The sequence below is a fragment of the Aquarana catesbeiana genome, linkage group LG06, assembly GCF_042186555.1.
Source record: "Aquarana catesbeiana isolate 2022-GZ linkage group LG06, ASM4218655v1, whole genome shotgun sequence".
Classification (NCBI taxonomy): domain Eukaryota; kingdom Metazoa; phylum Chordata; class Amphibia; order Anura; family Ranidae; genus Aquarana; species Aquarana catesbeiana.
In genome coordinates, this window is record NC_133329.1 from 172,205,059 (window position 1) to 172,224,343 (window position 19,285).

Below are 19,285 nucleotides of genomic sequence, written 5' to 3' on the forward strand. Positions count from 1 at the left end.
TCCTTTGGACAGTCGCTTCTTCCCGGACTGTACCCCAACTCAAAAGGCTGGCATCTGCTGTTACCATCTTCCAGGTAGCTGGTAGGAAAGATTTTCCCTTCTGCAGATTCTTGGTTATCAACCACCAACTGAGGCTCCGGTGCACCCTGGAGACAGACACATTGGGAAATCTAGAGCTTGGACCTACTTGTTCCAAGCCGACAAAATACTGTTTCGCAGCAGCCTCAAGTGAGACTGAGCATAAGGAACGGCCTAAAATGAAGCCACCATCTTTCCCAACAACCTCATGCAAAGTCGAATAGAAGGATTCTTCATTGCTTTGACCATCTGAATCCGAATCCTTTATGGCACTGATCTTCGCCTGGGGCAAGAATACCCTTTTATGGGCTGTATTAATAATCAGACCCAAGTTTTCCAAACTCCTTGAAAGTTTTTTTAAGGAGGATTTCTCTAGGTTGAGAATCCGACCTTGGTATTCCAAGTAGTTGACTGTAGACCATACTTTGGTCTAAGCAGGCTACCGACTGGTCTATCAAGAGCAGATCATCTAGGTAAGCTATAATCGTTATACCTTGGGGCTTTAATCCGGCTACAGGAGGGGCCAGACCTTTGTAAATACTCGAGGTGCAGTAGTCAGACCGAAAGGCAGAGCTACAAACTGAAAAAGAAGATTTTCTACCTCGAAACGTAGATATTTCTGGTGACCGGGATATATAGGTACATGGAGGTATGTATCCATGATGTCTATTGACGCCAGAAGTTCTCCACCTTGTAGGACGGAGACCACTGATCGGATTGACTCCATGCGGAAAGAGTGGATATTCAGAAACCAGTTTAGATCTTTGAGATCTAGAATGGGTCTGACATACTCATTTGGTTTTGGTACCGTGAAAAGGTTTAAATAAAACCCCAATCCCTGCTCTAGCATGGGAACCACTGAGATCAATCTTTTGAGAAAAAAGATGGTCCAATGTTTGAAAGAGAGACTTCTTTTCCTCTAGAGTCTGAGAAAACGAGGAGATGGGGACTTTTGGAACTCAAGTTTGTACCCTCGAGTTATTGAGGAAGTCACCCATCTGCAGCCTACGGGACCTGGCATTCCTAGGTTTCCCATCCAGGTACTGACCAGGTTCGACCCTGCTTGGCCTCCGAGATCAGACAAGATCGGGTGCTTTCAGGGTAATGTGGCTGCAGGCTCCAACACTCTTCCTGCCAGACCCTTGAGAACTGTGGGAGTCCCCCCCCCCCCCCACTCGAGCGAACGGGGGCACCCCCTTATAAGGAGGCTTCAGTTTCCTTCTTGAACTTGATGCCGAGGCCGTCGCGACTGCCTGGAAGCAGATGCTCCTGGCACTGGAGAAGGAGCTTGTTTAAATGAAATATGTTTACTCCTCTTCCAAATTAGCAAAAGGATACTTTTTCCACAAAAAACATTTTGGATGTATTTATCCAAATCATCCCTAACAGCCATTCACCGTGAAAAGGAAAACTAGCCAGGAGCTTTGACACTTCGGCTGACCAACTTTTCAACCATAAGAGTCTATGCCTATGCACCAGCCAAGCGTAAGGCGTGAGGCTTGAAGACTAGAATCTCTCATGGCGTCTATAGGAATTTCCAACTTTTCATTCGTTGGATCCCTAAGCACTTGAGCATTGTCTATCGGACAGGTCAAACTTTCATTCACAGAGTATATAGCAGCGACAATTGCTGCTTCTTCTTAGTGAATTTTTCCTCCATAGGAAAAAGTGTTAAAACTTTAAAGGAGGAAAAATATGTTTTTCTGGGTGATCCCACTCAAAGTATATAAGCCTTTCCAGCAATGAATGGACAGAAAAGGCATACGCAGATTGAGGAGGCTTTAGTGAACCCAAACAAGAAAGTGGGCATATCAACCGACTCAATAAAGAGTAGCAAAAAATGTGGAGCAGACAAATTCAGTAAGAACTGCACCATCAATCTTTCAGATTGTGAAGCTGATCCCCCCCGCATTTGACCCCTCACAAGAGGAGGCATCAGCCTTCTCACGGTCCCCTGAGGGAAATCGCATTTTATCCCATTATGGGATGCAATTAAAGCCGCTAGCCAATCCCATCATGGCTTGAGGAAAACCCTCTTCAGTAAAATAGACAGGGGCTGCAGTGTTCAAAACAACTGCAATATTTGATAGCACTGATTGCTTACTCTGACCGGTCACCCTAGAACTCTTCAGCGGAAAATGCCAATGTAGAGTGTTTAGAGCTTGTAGGAGTCCATTTTAAGCCCCTTTTTGGGGTGTTTCTACCCGCCCCTCTTCTGACCATAGCCCGATGCACAAATGCAGAGGGACTACCAGAAGAAAATCGCATCCATTGCTTGAGCTGCCGCTGCTATTTAAAGCTCAGCCTGATGCTTCTAGTAAATGTGCCAAAGGAATACCTGTGTCACCGCTTACATGCCTCTTTTTAGCTTTTGTGTCTCTGACAGCTGCAGTCAGCAAAAAAATTGAGCCTTTTAAAATTACCCTCGCGCTGGACATTGCTGCACGCCAACGCCGCGCTAAACCACGCCCACCCCGTGTTCCCCCATGCTCTCCCCCCTCCTCTTTTAAAAAAAAGTGTTTTCCCACGCGAGCGCGGGCCTCCGATCCGACGGGATCAGCGTGTGTGTGGGGGGAGAGCGGCGAGGAGGAGGGCAGTGACAAACCGCCGTACAGAGGCGGTGGAGAATGGAGCAGCATCCACCGATCATTCTGTTTATCCCTCTACTCAGAAAGGGGGGGGAAAGCTTTTGTCCAGGTGGGGGTGTTTCTTTTAGAGAGAACCCCCCCCCAACATCTTACCGGAGTCCTGTGACTGCTAGCCGAAGAGAGGTCTGTCAGCGTCTGCTGACACAGCATGATCTGAGAAAGCATGACAAGGTACGTGCTCTATACAGCCCCCAGTGGTGACTTTTAGGCATGACAACATTTACTTTGTAAAGGAGACCATTCATAAGAAACTTTAAAATTTTTTTGAAGCCCCACTTACCTTTCCCCCCCGCAGGGAATTCTGTCGTAAAACCAACAGACCCAATCTTCACCTCTCATGGTGGCCTCAGTTTAAAAAACCTTTAGGAACTGGAGCCCCCTTTTAATTGGGCGATCCCACTCCTGGACCCATAATAGCACCCCGCCAAAAAAAACTTATGGCTGAAAAAAACATATGGATCCTGGGGTCCAGCTCTCTAAAAAGTGAAGCGTTACGGGCTAAACCGCCACGAGTACCATTCAATTCGGCCTAAAAAGACACTTTGAATGAATCCGTCAGCATGGTTGGCCCCAGCAAGGATTGCTCCAGTGGAGCTAAGCACAGCACATCTTTACTCGTGACAACACCTAGGCAGCAGTATAACTCCTCCGGTCTCATGTTGTCCTAATTCTGTTGCGTCTCCCTCCCCTCAGTTGGCGTTGCTGTGGGACATCCCACATAGTAATTACTATAGCTCTGTGTCCCATGATGTACGATTAACCACTTCAGCCCCGGAAGGATTTACCCCCTTCCTGACCAGAGCACTTTTAACAAATTGGCACTGCGTCGCTTTAACTGCTAATTGCGCGGTCATGCAATGCTGTACCTAAACGAAATTTGCGTCCTTTTCTTCCCACAAATAGAGCTTTCTTTTGATGTTATTTGATCACCTCTGCGGTTTTTATTTTTTGCGCTATAAACGGAAAATTTTGAAAAAAAATGACATTTTGTACTTTTTGTTATAAAAAAAATCCAATAAACTCAATTTTAGTCATACATTTAGGCCAAAATGTATTCGGCCACATGTCTTTGGTAAAAAAAAATGTCAATAAGCGTATATTTATTGGTTTGGGCAAAAGTTATAGCGTCTACAAACTAGGGTACATTTTCTGGAATTTACACAGCTTTTAGTTTATGACTGCCTATGTCATTTCTTGAGGTGCTAAAATGGCAGGGCAGTACAACCCCCCCCCCCCAAATGACCCCATTTTGGAAAGTAGATACCCCAAGGAAATGGCTGAGAGGCATGTTGAGCCCATTGAATATTTTTTTTTTGTCCCAAGTGATTAAATAATGACAAAAAAAAAAAATATTACAAAAAGTTGTCACTAAATGATATACTGCTCACACAGGCCATGGGCATATGTGGAATTGCACCCCAAAATACATTCAGCTGCTTCTCCAGAGTACGGGGATACCACATGTGTGGGACTTTTTGGGAGCCTAGCCGTGTACGGGGCCCCGAAAACCAATCACCGCCTTCAGGATTTCTAAGGGCGTAAATTTTTGATTTCACTCCTCACTACCTATCACAGTTTTGAAGGCCATAAAATGCCCAGATGGCATAAAACCCCCCCAAATGACCCCATTTTGGAAAGTAGACACCCCAAGCTATTTGCTGAGAGGCATGTTGAGTCCATAGAATATTATATATTTTGACACAAGTTGCAGGAAAGTGACAAATTATTTTTTTTCTTTTTGCACAAAGTTGTCACTAAATGATATATTGCTCACACAGGCCATGGGCATATGTGGAATTGCACCCCAAAATACATTTAGCTGCTTCTCCTGAGTATGGGATACCACATGTGTGGGACTTTTTGGGAGCCTAGCCACGTACGGGGCCCCGAAAACCAATCACCGCCTTCAGGATTTCTAAGGGTGTAAATATTTGATTTCACTCTTCACTGCCTATCACAGTTTCGGAGGCCATACCACTAAGGGAGGCGTATGCTGCGTGCGTGGGTGTTAGCGGTACTGGTGCTAGCCTGCCACTGCCTGGGGTGACGCATATCACCGCCGGGCGATCAGGGGACTAAATCTTTATTCGGTAATAAACGGCGGGTGCCCTGACACTATAAAAAATACACAAACTAACTAGCGTCACCCGTAACAGTTATACGGTGATCACTGGTGAAAGGGTTAACTAGGAGGCAATCAAGGGGTTAAAACCTTTATTAGGTAGTATATGGGGGTCCCCGACGCTATGAATGATGGCGAACCTAAATATTTACCTCCCTAACTAGCATCACCAGTGACACTAATACAGCGATCAGAAAAATGATTGCTTAGTGACACTGGCGACGGGGGATGATCAAGGGGTTAAAACGTTATTAGGGGGGGTTAGGGGGGTATCCTAGACCTAAAGGGGGCTAACACTAACTGCCCTACCACACTAACTGTCACAAACTGACACCAATGCAGTAATCCGAAAAAAAAAAAAAAAAACTGCTTGGTGTCAGTGTGACGGGGGGGGGGGGGGGTGATTGGGGGGTGATCGGGGTGTAATGTGTGCCTGGCATGTTCTACTGTATGTGTAGTGTTGGTGCACTCACATTGAAGTCTTCTCTCCTCGGCGCTGGAACGGAAAATACCGAGCCGAGTAGAGATGACATTATTTCCTCTGCTGCTGTTTAGCATACAGCAGCAGAGGAATGATCCCATTGGCTGGGAGCGATCGCGAGGGGGGGGGCCACGAATGGATGGCCTCCCCATCACCTCTGATCGCCGGGGGACAAACACTGGCTGCCTTGGGCACAGGTAAGTGATCCTGCCTGCCCGTGCCATTCTGCCGCAGTATATCTGCATGAGGCGGTCGGCAAGTGGTTAAGGAAATAAGGTTTTTATAACAGCTTACCTGTAAAATCCTTTTCTTTGAAGTACATCACGGGACACAGAGGTCCCTTCCCTCTTTCTGGTATACACGTGTATTGCTTTGCTACAAAAACTGAGGTACTCCCAGTGGCGGGAGGTGTTATATAGGGAGTGAACTTCCTGTCTTAGTGTGTGCCAGTGTCCATCACCTGAAGGTGGCCTATAACCCACATAGTAATTACTATGGCTCTGTGTCCCATGATGTACGATTAAGAAATTAATATTTGTGACATTCACAAAACTTTTGGCACGGCTGTACTACTCTGGGGAAGTGATCGGGAATTTTTATTTTACACATTATTTTTGATTATAGCAGTGCATTACATTGCTATAATCAAGCATTTTACTGAATGAAACTGATTGTTTTGTTTAGCTGTGATTGGCCAGAGCTAATATAGTACAGATATGCTGTGATTGGCCCTGTCTGTAACATGTGATCACACTGATTAAACACGGCTAGCAACACAGTTGTATCCAATGGATGGTATGAAAGGAAGCCATCTATTGATTACAACTGTTATGTGACTGACTGTGACTGGTCACGGCAGTCATATAGTACTGGCAGTGTGATAGGCGCACCCTGACAGGACGTTATAGTCATGACGTCTTGTCAGGGAAAACAAAACTACCGCCCTGCCGTAAATCTGCTATTGGCTGGGCGGGAACTGGTTAAGAAACACATTTTGCCACCAGGTAGCCTTATATTACCATGTATCATCTGCATTGACATGACAAAAGCCACTGAGCAAAGACAATAAGCAGCAGGCATACAGTAAGTTCACTAAGTCACAAGTATTTGAACATTGTTGATTGTATTTCTAAATTAGAGTTAATGAGTCAATATTCTATAATGGATGTGGCTGAAATTGCAAACTGTCAGGTTTAACTTCCATAGTTACATAGTAGGTGAGGTAGAAAAAAAAAAAAAAGAAACAAGTCCATCAAGTCCAACCTATGTGTGTGATTATATGTCAGTATTATCTAATACTGTAATACGGTGCTTATCTAATAGTTTTGAAACTATCTATGCTCCCCGCTGAGACCACCGCCTGTGTTCCTCTTGTTAAACTCCCTTCCGCAAAAAAGTTGTATCCCTATTGTGGGGTCACCAATATGGTATTTGTAAATTTAAAACATATGCTCTCTCAAGCGTCTCTTCTCCAGAACTTGAGCCACAGTTACACAGAACTAACTGTAGAGCAAAACAAAAAAAAAAATAAATAAATAAAGGAGTCCAAGATATTAAAGTGGAGTTCCACCCTTTCAGGTAGGAACGGGGACCTGTTTCTGAAAGGTCCCCATCCCCAATTCTGGGAAGTTTGGCCCCCTCCTCCTTGCCAATTAGAACGTGCAGCGTGCTTCATGCATGCACAGTAGAGAACCGGCTGTGAAGCCAAAAGGCTTCACTGACGGTTTTCCTTAGTAGAGATGGCAGCGGAAACAGCACCCGACAGCCAATCCGAAAATTGGTTGGGGTGCCGACATCGTGGGCTCCCTGGACAGGTAAGTGTCCATATATTAAAAGTTAGCAGCTACAGTAGTTGTAGCTGCTGACTTTTAATTTTTTTTCCCCAGGTGGAACTCCTCTTTAAACTGCCAGAAAAAAAAAAATCCAACCAGTTTGAAGAGAAAACCAAATTCTCCATTCATCACAGCTCAACACATGATACAACTTGGACAGACTCAGAGAAAACGTTAGTGATTTTAAAAAGGCAGAAGGGTTTTTTTTTTTTTTTACCTTAATGCATTATATGCATTAAGGTAAAAAAAAAAACCTTTGGGTGCAGCACACCCCCCCCCCCCAGCCCAGCCCCCCCCCCCCCCCCAGCCCAGCCCCCCTTTAAAGTTATCTGAGCCCCATCTCAATCCAGCAATGTGCATGACAGCAGCGGCTTTCTTAGGTCTATCTCTCCTCATTGGTTCAAATAGCAGTGGGAGCCATTGGCTATTGCTGCTGTCAATCACAGTCAGTGAGCAAATATGGAGAGAGTGGGGTGGGGGCCGAGCCATGCTTGGAGTGTAAATGGACAATGTCCATTCACAGGATCCCATGGCTTGGAAGCCACCCTGCTCGAGTGCACCCATAGTAAGAGGCTTGTTATCGGGGGCCCTTGGAAGAGGTGAGGCGAAGGTTATACTTACCTGCTCTGTGCAATGGTTTTGCACAGAGCAGCCCCAATCCTCTTCTTTTTGGGTGCCGCTCTGGCAATCCTGGCTATTGGCTTCTACCGCTGTCAATCACAGCCTGTGAAGAGAGAGCGGGGGGGGGGGGGGCAGAGCCGCGCTGTGTGTCCCGAGCATAAACAGCGGGGGGAGGAGCCAGGAGCACCAGCGGGTGACCATAGAAGAAGAGGACTGAGGTTGCTCTGTGTAAACCTATTTCACAGAGCAGGTAAGTATAACATGTTTGATATTTAAAAAAAATAGGTTTACAAATTACTTTAAGTAGTGCGATTGAAATCGATTTGATAAGTTTTAGAGGTGTTGAGAGCCAATATCCCTTTAGTCTGTCTTGACATTTCTCACCCCCCTTTTTTGGGGTGGGGGGGGGGGGGTTAGACACGAAGGCAATGTATGATCTTTTAAAGTATATGTAAACATTCACCTTGTAAAACAACCCATTCAGTTTAAAGTAGAAATGAAAGGCAAAATATTAGTGAGGGAAAAAGAGTATTCAATCCCCTGCTGATTTTGTACGTTTGCCCACTGACAAAGAAATGATCAGTCTAGAATTTTAATGGTAGGTTTATTTTAACAGTGAGAGACAGAAAAAACACACACAAAAAAAAAACAAAAAAAAAAAAAACAACACATTTAAAAAAAAGTTATAAAAATGCATTTGCATTTTAATGGAGTGAAATAAATATTTGACCCCTTCACAAAACATGACTTAGTACTTGGTGGCAAAACCCTTGTTGGCAATCACAGAGGTCAGACGTTTCTTGTACAAAAAGAGCGAAATGAAAAGGGTTCCAAAAGAAGTATTAAGACAACAAAGGGTCTTAAAGAGAAACTAAATGTTTTTGGAGGAGGGTTACTAAACTACACCACATATAAATGTTGTTTCTAATTTTTGTATGGATTATAAATAAAAATTGTTGGTCCCGCTTACTTATGAATCCTTTCTGAAGAATACTTCTTTTGAAACCCTTTTCATTTCGCTCTTTTTGTATATGCCATTTTATTCAGAGGATCGCCATCCTGGAAGGAAATATCTGATTATGACCTCCAGGGAGATGGCTACTGTTCACATTATTTAACGTTTATGGGTTATCTTCAGGTGTGTATAGGCTGTGATAGTTCCAGACACATCCCCTTTTTTTCTTTTCAGATGTTTCTTGTAGCTGGCCACCAGGTTTGCACACATCTCAGGAGGAATTGTATCCCACTCCTCTTTGCAGATCCTCTCCAAGTCATTAAGGTTTCGAGGCTGACGTTCGGCAATTCGAACCACATCTTTTCTATGGGATTAAGGTCTGGAGACTGGCTAGGGCCACTCCAGGACCTTAATATGCTTCTTCTTGAGCCACTCCTTTGTTGCCTTGGCCATGTGTTTTGGGTCATTGTCATACTGGCTTACCCATCCACGACCCATTTTCAATGCCCTTGCTGAGGGAAGGAGGTTCTCACTCGAGATTTGACGGTACATGACCCCGTCCATCCTCCCTTTGATGCAGTGAAGTTGTCCTGTCCCCTTAGCAGAAAAACACCCCCAAAGCATAATGTTTCCACCTACATGTTTGACGGTGGGGATGGTGTTCTTGGGGTCAGAGGCAGCATTCCTCCTCCTCCAAACACGGCGAGTTGAGTTGATGCCACAGAGCTGGTCTCATCTGACCACAACACTTTCACCCAGTTCTCCTCTGAATCATTCAGATGTTTATTATCAAACTTCAGACGGGCCTGTACATGTGCTTTCTTGAGCAGGGGGACCTTGCGGGTGCTGCAGGATTCCAGTTCTTCACGGCATAGTATGTTACCAATTGTTTTCTTGGTGACTATAGTCCCAGCTGCCTTGAGATCATTGACAAGATTCTCCAGTGCAGTTCTGGGCGATTCCTCACTGTTCCCTTGATCATTAAAACTCCACGAGGTGAGATCTTGCATGGAGCCCCAGACAGAGGGAGATTATTTTTTGTTTCTTCTATTTGCGAATAATCACACCAACTGTTGTCACCCTCTCACCAAGCTGCTTGGCGACGGTCTTGTAGCTTTGTGTAGACCTACAATCTTGTCCCTGACAAGCACAGCTCTTTGGTCTTGGTCATAATGGAGAGATTGGAATCTGATTTATTGCTTCTGTAGACAGGTATCTTTTACACAGGTAACAAGCTGAGATTAGGAGCACTCCCTTTACCCCCTTGTTACCTGTATAGAAGACACCTGGGAGCCATAAATCTTGCAGACTGATAGGGGATCAAATACTTATTTCACTCTTTAAAATGCAAATCGATTTATAAAATGTTCTTGAAATGCATTTTTCTGGATATTTTTGTTATTCTGTCTCTCACTGTTTCAGTGGGCAAATGTAAAAAATCAGCAGGGGATCCAATACTTTTTTCCCCTACTGTATACATATATAAAAAACATTACAAACAAAAAGAAAATAATTTTTTATAAAGTGGTCCCATCCCCTCTGTTCTCAGCTTCAATAGGGGTTCAGAGAGCTGGGGGAGGAGAAATAGCTGCACACTGGTCTTCCCAGCGAATGGCTGTGCAGGGAGGGTGTGTCAGCACAAGCCTAATCATAGGAGGAGAGCAAGTTGAATATGCAGCACAGCCAGAAAACGGACCACAATGTGATCTCCTGCTTAGTGTGGTCAGTTGTTGAAAGAAATGTAGAGGGACTAGCAGGAACACCAGGTACTTCACACAAAGGAAGCAATACAAAGAGAGCAGGATTTTTTTTTGATACAAGTACATGGTACAGCAGCCATATAATCAGGAGTATGAAATGTTGGGTTTACATATTCTTTAAGAACTTTGTAAATTTTATTTGTATAATACAATTTGATTGAACAGTAAAAAGAATTGGTGGTTTCATTACACATTTGGAGACTTGGCACCAGTAACCCCTAGGGGTTTCTGTGAATATATTCCCGTGTCTATATTGTTAAAAATAACTATTGTTTGTATTGCTACTACGACACTGAGGTTTTAAAATTAAAATTTATGCTGTGATTATAGGTCTTTAAGATTACAGCCATTTCAGCTCTGCTCAGCAGTTGCTGACGAAACACAAAGTAGGGGGAAAAAAAAGTTTGTTTAGTTTTTAAATGAATGTCTTTGCTATTAGCCTTTTATTAACTCAATGTCACACCTAATTAACCCCAATTACCTCGCTCCTCATTCTGCTTTCTAGCTTTTCTTTGACAATTTTTTTTTTTTTCTATAAAAGAATACATGCCTCACTTTGGTGTCATAAGTAATAACAATGGACTGCTAAATAAACTAGCCTATAGCTAAAAAGAAATTGGCCTTGCAGCACAACTAGTAGAATTGAAACACAACTGACAGATTTAGCTTATAATTATTATTATTTAGCTTATAATTACTAGCACTTGGGCATGAAATCTTACACGGCTTTCAGCTACTTACAGTTCCTACAAAAATATTTCACCCAATTGAAAATATTTTTATTTTATCAACATAGGACACTGAACCACAATGGATTTAATGTAAAAATCCTTCACTCTGCGGCAATTTTTTCATACATGAAAAAATCAACATTTTTCGTTATAAAATTACTGCAACCCCCCAAAACTGTATAAAATTTTCTAAACGCAGAGGTCCTGTAGAATTATAAGGTGTAAGGTGCAATTTTTTTTATGTTGCACAACATTTGCACACCCATTTATCAAACCAATATTTCCAGGAATAAAAAGACAGTAAAATTAATGTTAGTGCAAACACAAATTTAATCCCCAATTTGTTAACAAAATAAAAGAGGAGATGAGTGTAAAGTAAATAGATACTAAATAGGTCAAGCCTCGAAACATGGGGATGAAATGGGGAGAAATTACAGAACCCAAAAATATCAATGGGTTGTGCTTTACAGCTCATCGGTTTAGAACAGCGTTTCTCGACTCCAGTCCTCAAGGCGCCCCAACAGGTCATGTTTTCAGGATTTCCCTCAGATGAAACAGCTGTGGTAATTACTAAGGCAGTGAAACTGATCAAATCTCCTGTGCTAAATAATGGGAAGCCTGAAAACATGACCTGTTGGGGCGCCTTGAGGACTTGAGCTGAGAAACACTGGTTTAGAGTTCACCATAAATGAGGGACCTAGAATTATTTCTCTCACCCCAGTGGCAATATCCAATAAATTTGCACAGCTGTTTACAAACACATGTGCGTGTACATCTGTATTCCTATGTGCGTGCCTGGAGTGACAGGGGTGCTCTCCAGGTACAGGTGGGAGAGCCCTGGAGCCATAGAATATGGGATAGCACCCGCAAGTCACGTAAAAAGATTGGATGCATCTGAAGCCACCCAGATGACTTTTACAGTAAAGCTTTGAGCCTGACACACAAAACTGAAACAAGCTCAGGCTGCTACTGCAGCTATGAACTTGATTTAACCTCTCCAGACTATGGAAGTACTTGTCCAAAGAGCTAAAAAGCTTAACTTCTAAGGGGCAAATCATTTTTTAAGAAACTGTAAAGGTGGCCATAGAGGGATTGAAATGTTTCCAGTTCAGCATGAACCAGCCGAATTTCGAAGTGAGTGTGGCCAGCCATGTACAGTTAACTTCTGTCGAATGAACAGATTGGAAAAGTTTGGTCAATCGGTGGCTGAAGCAACTGATCAGAGTATTCTGACAGCACCAGGTTCAACTGTCAGAAAACTGTTACAGTGAGAGGAATTCCTTCATCCACAACATTTGTGTGGATGGAGAAATCTGTTTTTGTTTCGTTCAGCCCGTTGAATGAAAAAAAAAAAATAAAAATACTCATCTTTGGCCTACTTTAGTAAAAGTGTCAATCTGAAAGCTTACCTGTAAGCTGTCCTGTAGCCTGTGATTGTTATTTTTAAATGTTGTCCCTCTTGTGCTTCTATCATCTGGGAAGAAGGCTCGAAGCGAAACTCTTTCATCATTGGCTTAAAATAATATTGTCCAGGACTCTAAAAGAAATTTAACAGCGCATATCAGCCTATTATACGTAGCATATACAGAAAGTTGCCAGCAGGACCAGTAGGCAAAAAAAAAAAAAAAAAAAAAAAAAAAAAAAAAAAAAGCTAAAATCGGTGCCTCTGAAACAATGTAGGCTACTAAAAACTGTATGGAAAAGAAGAAAGGTAACAGCGCTCTCTGCAGGGACAACTTAATCCATACACCAGGTCCACTCACAGGTGCCGAGGCTCGATGTGTCCCAACACACTCCAATGCAACAGTAATAAGGAGAGCCGGCAATACTGTAATCCTTGAAGTGACGTTTATTGGTACATCAGAGTGACAATAAAACAATAAAGCTGACGCGTTTCGGCAATAGCCTTAGCTACGACTAAGGCTATTGCCGAAACGCGTCAGTTTATTGTTTTATTGTCACTCTGATGTACCAATAAACGTCACTTCAAGGATTACAGTTTTGCCGGCTCTCCTTATTACTGCTACTAAAAACTGTACTCTAATCAAACTCACAAAATGATCAAATATAAGCTTCTAGCATGTGGGTTGTTCAATGCATATGTGGGGCTGTGCAGTTCTTAGTGCAAGCATGATGAGCATATAGACCTGTCAGTAATCCTATGTTAACAAGTCTTCCTTACATACTTCAGGTTTTGACAGATGGTCAAGATGTACAGCATGTGCGATTTTCTCTTCTTGTTTACTGGGAGATGAACATATGGGAAAATATTAAAGGGGTTGTAAACCCTCTTGGTCTTTCACCTTAATACATTCTACGCATTATCTTTCTCTGACCGGGAATGAGCACACCAGCTCTAGCTGGTGTCTCGTGTCCTGATTGGATAGACTGATAGCTGTGCAGCCATTGGCTCCCGCTGCTGTCAATCAAATCCAATGACGCGGGTGCCGGGGCCCGAGTCCTGCATTCTGTGTGAATAGACACAGAAGCAGGACTCGGGAGCGCGCCCACACGGATGTCCACCTTAGGAGACCCTACCCCAATGTGGGCACTCGATGCGGGGAGGAGCCACCAGCTGTGGGAGGACCCCAGAAGAGGTGGAACGGGGCCACTCTGTGCAAAAAGAACTGCACAGTGGAGGTAAGTTAAATGAGGGTTTATAACCACTTTAAATGCCTACAGAAGGCCAACAATGTAAATGGAACTTTATGTGATAAAATGAATGCTAGAAGATAGCTTTCTCTTTAGCAGAAGAGACCGTGCATATGATTTTTTATGACACTGCCTGTAGTGCACATGAAGTGCAGTGTACAACCCGCCTTATTTCTACACCTGGAATACAGTTGATGCTCGGGTATGATGCAACTCCTAATCACATGTGCAGGAGCTAAGGCAAAAGCAGCCCCCAAACAGACAAAAATGAGGAACATAAACGATGCAGGAGATGGAAGGCAGGGCCAGCTTTTATCTGTGAGGCGAGTATAGTTCCACTTTAGGAATGTAGACAATCTTTAGGTCAACAGAACATGTGAGGCATATATACAGTATAGCCACACCCCCTAGTCTTGCTTTCAAAGACTCTATGGCATAAATGCTGGTCAGCAGATCCAACTTCTAAAATGTCATTGTCATCTTTCCCTTTTTAGCTCTGTGCTTGAAGACCTTTAGGAATATACAGAAAGAGAAAAGCCATACCACAGGCTAAATCAATAAGTCACTTCAGATATAGGACAAGCTTTGTGCCTTTCACAAGTCATCTAAGTAGGCAACCTTTTTACTTTATTAGTCATTGTCTTATTTTTAACCTTAAGGCCTCATACACGTAGGCATTTTTTTAGCTTTTTTTGCAGCTTAAAAACGTCACTCCATGTTATTCAATGGCCTCGTACACACCATGGCGTTTTTGAACTGTAACAGGCATTGGCGTTGTTGAACTCCAAAAAAAACCCCAAAAAAACCCAGGACCAATGCGTTCTGAGGCTCCAGCGCTAGAGCTATAAAAACACCAGACGCTGGTAAAAGGTGTTAAACGTGGTTTAAGGCACCCAAAGCACCTTGTCCCCATGTTGATGAGGACAAGGGCCTCTTCCCGACAACCCCTGCCCGCTGGTTGTCGGGGTCTGCGGCGGGGGCTTATCGGAATCTGGAAGCCCCATTTAACAAGAAGGCCCCCAGATCCCGGCCCCTCACCCTAGGTGAATGAGTATGGGGTACATTGTACCCCTACCCATTCACCTAAAAAAAAAAAAAAAAGTGTAAAAAAGTGTAAAAAATAAAAAACACACTACACAGGTTTTTAAAGTATTTTATTAAGGTAGATCCAGCTCTTCTGGCGACGTCTCTCCCTCTGCGTGATCTCCTGGTGTAATGCTAGGGAGGGAGAGACATCGCCAGAAGATCGCATCAAGTCAACATTGGAAGAAGAACAGAGAGAGAAGACCCGGCAAAAGAGCAAGAAGACCACGCAAACAGGAGAAGAACCGGAGAGGGGAGAAGGACCAGCAGAGGGAGAAAACATCGCCAGAAAAGGGAGAGGAGCCGGAGCTGCTTTAATAAAATACTTTAAAAACCTGTGTAGTGTGTGTAGATGAATGGGTAGGGTGAGTACCCCATACGCATTCTCCTAGGGTGGGGAGTCTGGGATCTGGGGGCCCCCAGATTCTGATAAGCCCCCGCCCACAGACCCCGACAACCACCGGGCAAGAGTTGCCAGGAAGAGGCCCTTGTCCTCATCAACAAGGGGACAAGGTGCTTTGGGGGGGGGGGGGGGCTCTGCCATGTTGAGGGCATGAGGCCTGGTATGGTCAAGGAGGAGGGGGGGGCTCGCTCGCCCCCCCCTTTCCTGACCTGCCGGGCTGCGTGCTCGGATAAGGGGCTGGTATGGTTATTGGGGGGGACCCCCCCTCGCCCAATTTTTTGGGCGTGGGGGTTCCCCTTAAGAACCATACCAGACCGAAGGGTATCGTCTTTGGGGGGAACTACATGCAAAAACATTTTTTTACATTTTGGCGGGGTTCCCCTTCAAGATTCTCAGCACACAAGACGCACCGTAAGTCGGATAATCTTGGTGTGACTTCTATTCAAATCAATGGGTTCCATAGGGAACCAATGATACTGAATAGAGGCAGAGAAACATGGCTGAAAGCTAGCGCGGCTAAATGCGCATTGACGCCAATGCAAAACACGAATAAAAATCGCATTTTTAACACCGTTTGTTTTCCTGGCGTCAGTACTAGCTTAACAGCTCGTTTTTTAAAACGTCTGTGTGTATGAGGCCTTAGAGTGCCTATATAACGTTGACTTGCAAGAATGTCTATTACACTCATGCAAGTCCAGGTGAGTTAACGCAATGCACTAGAGCAGACTTTTTTTTGATTGGGTAACAATCGGCAGACCTTTTTTGGTTATGCCCCTTCGACGGAAGGCGGCCAAACAACCAGATTCTGTTGGACCAGCCGCTGTACACACGGCCGAATTTCAGCCAGTTTCTATTGAACCAGCCAATGCCGCCCGATATTCGGCCCTTAAGGGTTTCCAAATGGCTATAGGAGGTAAATTCCAGACATAATTACATTCATTTCTATTGTTTTTATTCCTGGCAGTGCTTGCCACACCATTTAGGGTCTCTTGGTGTATAACAAAAGCCACTGGGTAAACATCTTTTGTACGTATGTGAGGTAGACATTTTAACACTGTATCTGGCTGGAAAATAATGCAACCAGACAACCAAATCTATGTACCACACTGTGTTTGGATATTGGGCTTTTTAACAGCGAAGATATACTTTAATTCCAAGTGCAGCAGTGACGGAGACAAAATTTACCAGATTTACAAATGTCAGCATCCCGTTTTCTTGGGTTAGCAGGTTTGACCGGAACATGCCACCGCTGAGAGATAGAAGGACGCCAGCCAAAGGCTGCTCATCTTCCGACAGGATCTGCTCAGAAACAAAGAAATTATATGTTTTTCAATAAGCACATGGGGCCTCATTTCTGAATACTATTCTTTATACATTATAATCCCAATTCCCGAAAAATCTACATAAAAACAGAATGCAAAGATTTGTAAATATCATAAATCCATATTTAATTCACAATAGAAAACATGTCAAATGTTTTACCCTTTCATGACTAAGCCTATTTCTGACATTTGGCGTTTAGAAATTTAAAATCCATATTTTTTGCTAGTGCCCCCAAACATTATATATATTTTTTTAGCAGAGAATCTAGAGAATAAAATGGCGATTGTTGCAATATTTTATGTCACACGGTATTTGTGTAGCTGTGTTTTAAACGCAACTTTTTGGGAAACGGGACATTTTCATGAATTTTAAAAAAAAACTAAACTGTAAAGTTAGCCCAATTTTTTTGTACAATGTGAAAGATGTTACGCTGAGTAAATAGATACCAAACATGTCACGCTTTATAATTGCACGCACTCGTGAAATGGCGACAAACTATGGTACCTAAAAATCTCCATAGGGGACGCTTTAAATTGTTTTACAGTTACCAGGTTAGAGTTACAGAGGAGGTCTAGTGCTAGAATTTTTGCTCTTGCTTTGACGATCGCGGCGATACCTCACATGTGTGATTTGAACACCGTTTACATATACGGGCGCGACTTCCCTATGCGTTTTCTTTGCTGCGCGAGCTCGCGGGGACAGGGGCGCTTTAAAAAATTTTTTTTTTTCTTATTTATTTTATTTATTTTTATATTATTAAAAAAAAAAATGATCACTTTTATTGCTGTCACAAGGAATGTAAACATCCCTTGTGACAGTAATAGGTGGTGACAGGTATTCTTTATGGAGGGATCAGGGGTCTAAAAGACCCCCAATCCATCCCTCATTTGCACTTCAAAGTATTCAGATCGCCGTTTTCGGCGATTCTGAACACTGTATTTTTTTTTTTAAAAACCGGCGCCATTGGCAGCCGAGTAAACAGCAAGTGACGTTGTGATGTCGCTTCCGTGTTTACAATCAGGAGACTGGAACGAAGGCGTTCGTCAGTCTGTCCCTAGCCGCCGGAAGTGGCGGATCGTCGATCGGGTCTCCCAGTGGGACGAGAAGCCCGTTCAGAGTGGCTCCTCCGGCATAACAGCCGCTTTTAGCCGCATCAGTTGTTATCCCTGGAAAGCTGATCGTCTGCTCTAAAAACCGGTACCGGGATGATTCCTGCAGCTGAGGGCATCATCCTCGGTATAACCCCCGAAAGCCGAGGCCGCACGTCTACGTACACTCGGCGGGAAGGGGTTAAACTGAGAAAACGTACCATTTTAAGAAAAAAATAAGATACTTTTGAAATTGATGGCAGCAACACATTTGGACAAGGCAACCAAAAGCTGGTACTAACAAGGAAGAGCTGGAAGAACATTTTGCAACTAATTAGGTCAATTGGCAACAGGTAACACGTTTGGGTATAAAAAGAGCATTAGAGAGTCTCAAAAGTTAAGATGGGCAGATGTTCACCAATCTGTGAAAATCTGCATCTAAAAATGTTAAACAAAAATATTTATTACAGGTATGTCTATAGTGCCATGAATTTAAGCACGCTTTACATTCGAACCCTCGGATGGTAGTGCATTAACAACAGGCAATGTTTCTGTAATCCACATCACTGCATGGGCTCAGGAATACTTCCAAAAATCACTGTCTGTGAACACAGTTTACTGTGCCATCCAAAATGCAAGTTAAAAGAGTTGTAAAGGCAGAAGGTTTTTTATCTTAATGCATTGATGAATCTATGCATTAAGATAAAAAACCTTCTGTGTGTAGGATCCCTTGAGAATGTGCATGCGCACAAAACACGTCAGGAGGGGCTTATGTGATGACGTCATCGTCACCACATCCTCATGCTAGGAGCGGCGGCCTTTACTGTGAGTTTGGCCAATTTGTTTTTATACTGCAGCATTTGTGTTTGTTTTTAACTAGTAAATAAAATACAACACTATATTCGTACCATCTGGGCTTCATGTGGTAAGCTTTTTTTTTTATATAGCTTATGGTTTTTCTGGATTCCTCCATCCAATCACCATTGAAGAAGTCATATCTGAACATGATCCAGAAACGCTACCGCCTTCTCTGGGCCAAAAATCATTTAACCAAATGCCGACCAGCGGACGACGATGTACGTGGGCACAATGGCATGGCTGGGTAAATGGGTGTATGGGTACGTTCCCTTTAAATCGCGGCATTGTGGGCGCGCGTGCCGTGTACTCAGTGACCATGCCCCTGGGTCCCGCGGACTCAATGTCAGCCAGGGGCCAGCAATCGTGTCACGGAGCAGCAGAACGGGGAGATGTCTATATAAACAGGGCATTTCCCTGTTCTGCCCAGCAACATGACAGAGATCTACTGCTCCCTGTCATCGGGAGCAGTGATCACTGTCATGTTCTAGTGAGACAATCCCCCCCCCCCCCAGTTAGAATCACTCCCTAGGACACACTTAACCCCTTGATCGCCCCCTAGTGTTTAACCTCTTCCCTGCCAGTGTCATTTACACAGTAATCAGTGCATTTTTATAGCACTGATCCCTGTATAAATGACAATGGTCCCAAAA

The 19,285-nt window shown here is 43.6% G+C and overlaps 1 protein-coding gene across 2 annotated transcripts in view; it reads right to left on the minus strand.

The window, feature by feature from the left end:
* Positions 1-19,285, minus strand: part of LOC141101794 (BOS complex subunit NOMO3-like) — a 365,568-nt gene that overhangs the window by 112,819 nt on the left and 233,464 nt on the right. For both annotated transcript variants that reach the window (XM_073591128.1, XM_073591127.1), the window contains 2 exons: positions 16,552-16,665; positions 12,638-12,765 (listed from right to left, as the gene is read on the minus strand). In XM_073591128.1, coding sequence (XP_073447229.1) covers positions 12,638-12,765; positions 16,552-16,665 — 242 coding nt within the window. The remainder of the gene's footprint in view (positions 1-12,637; positions 12,766-16,551; positions 16,666-19,285) is intronic.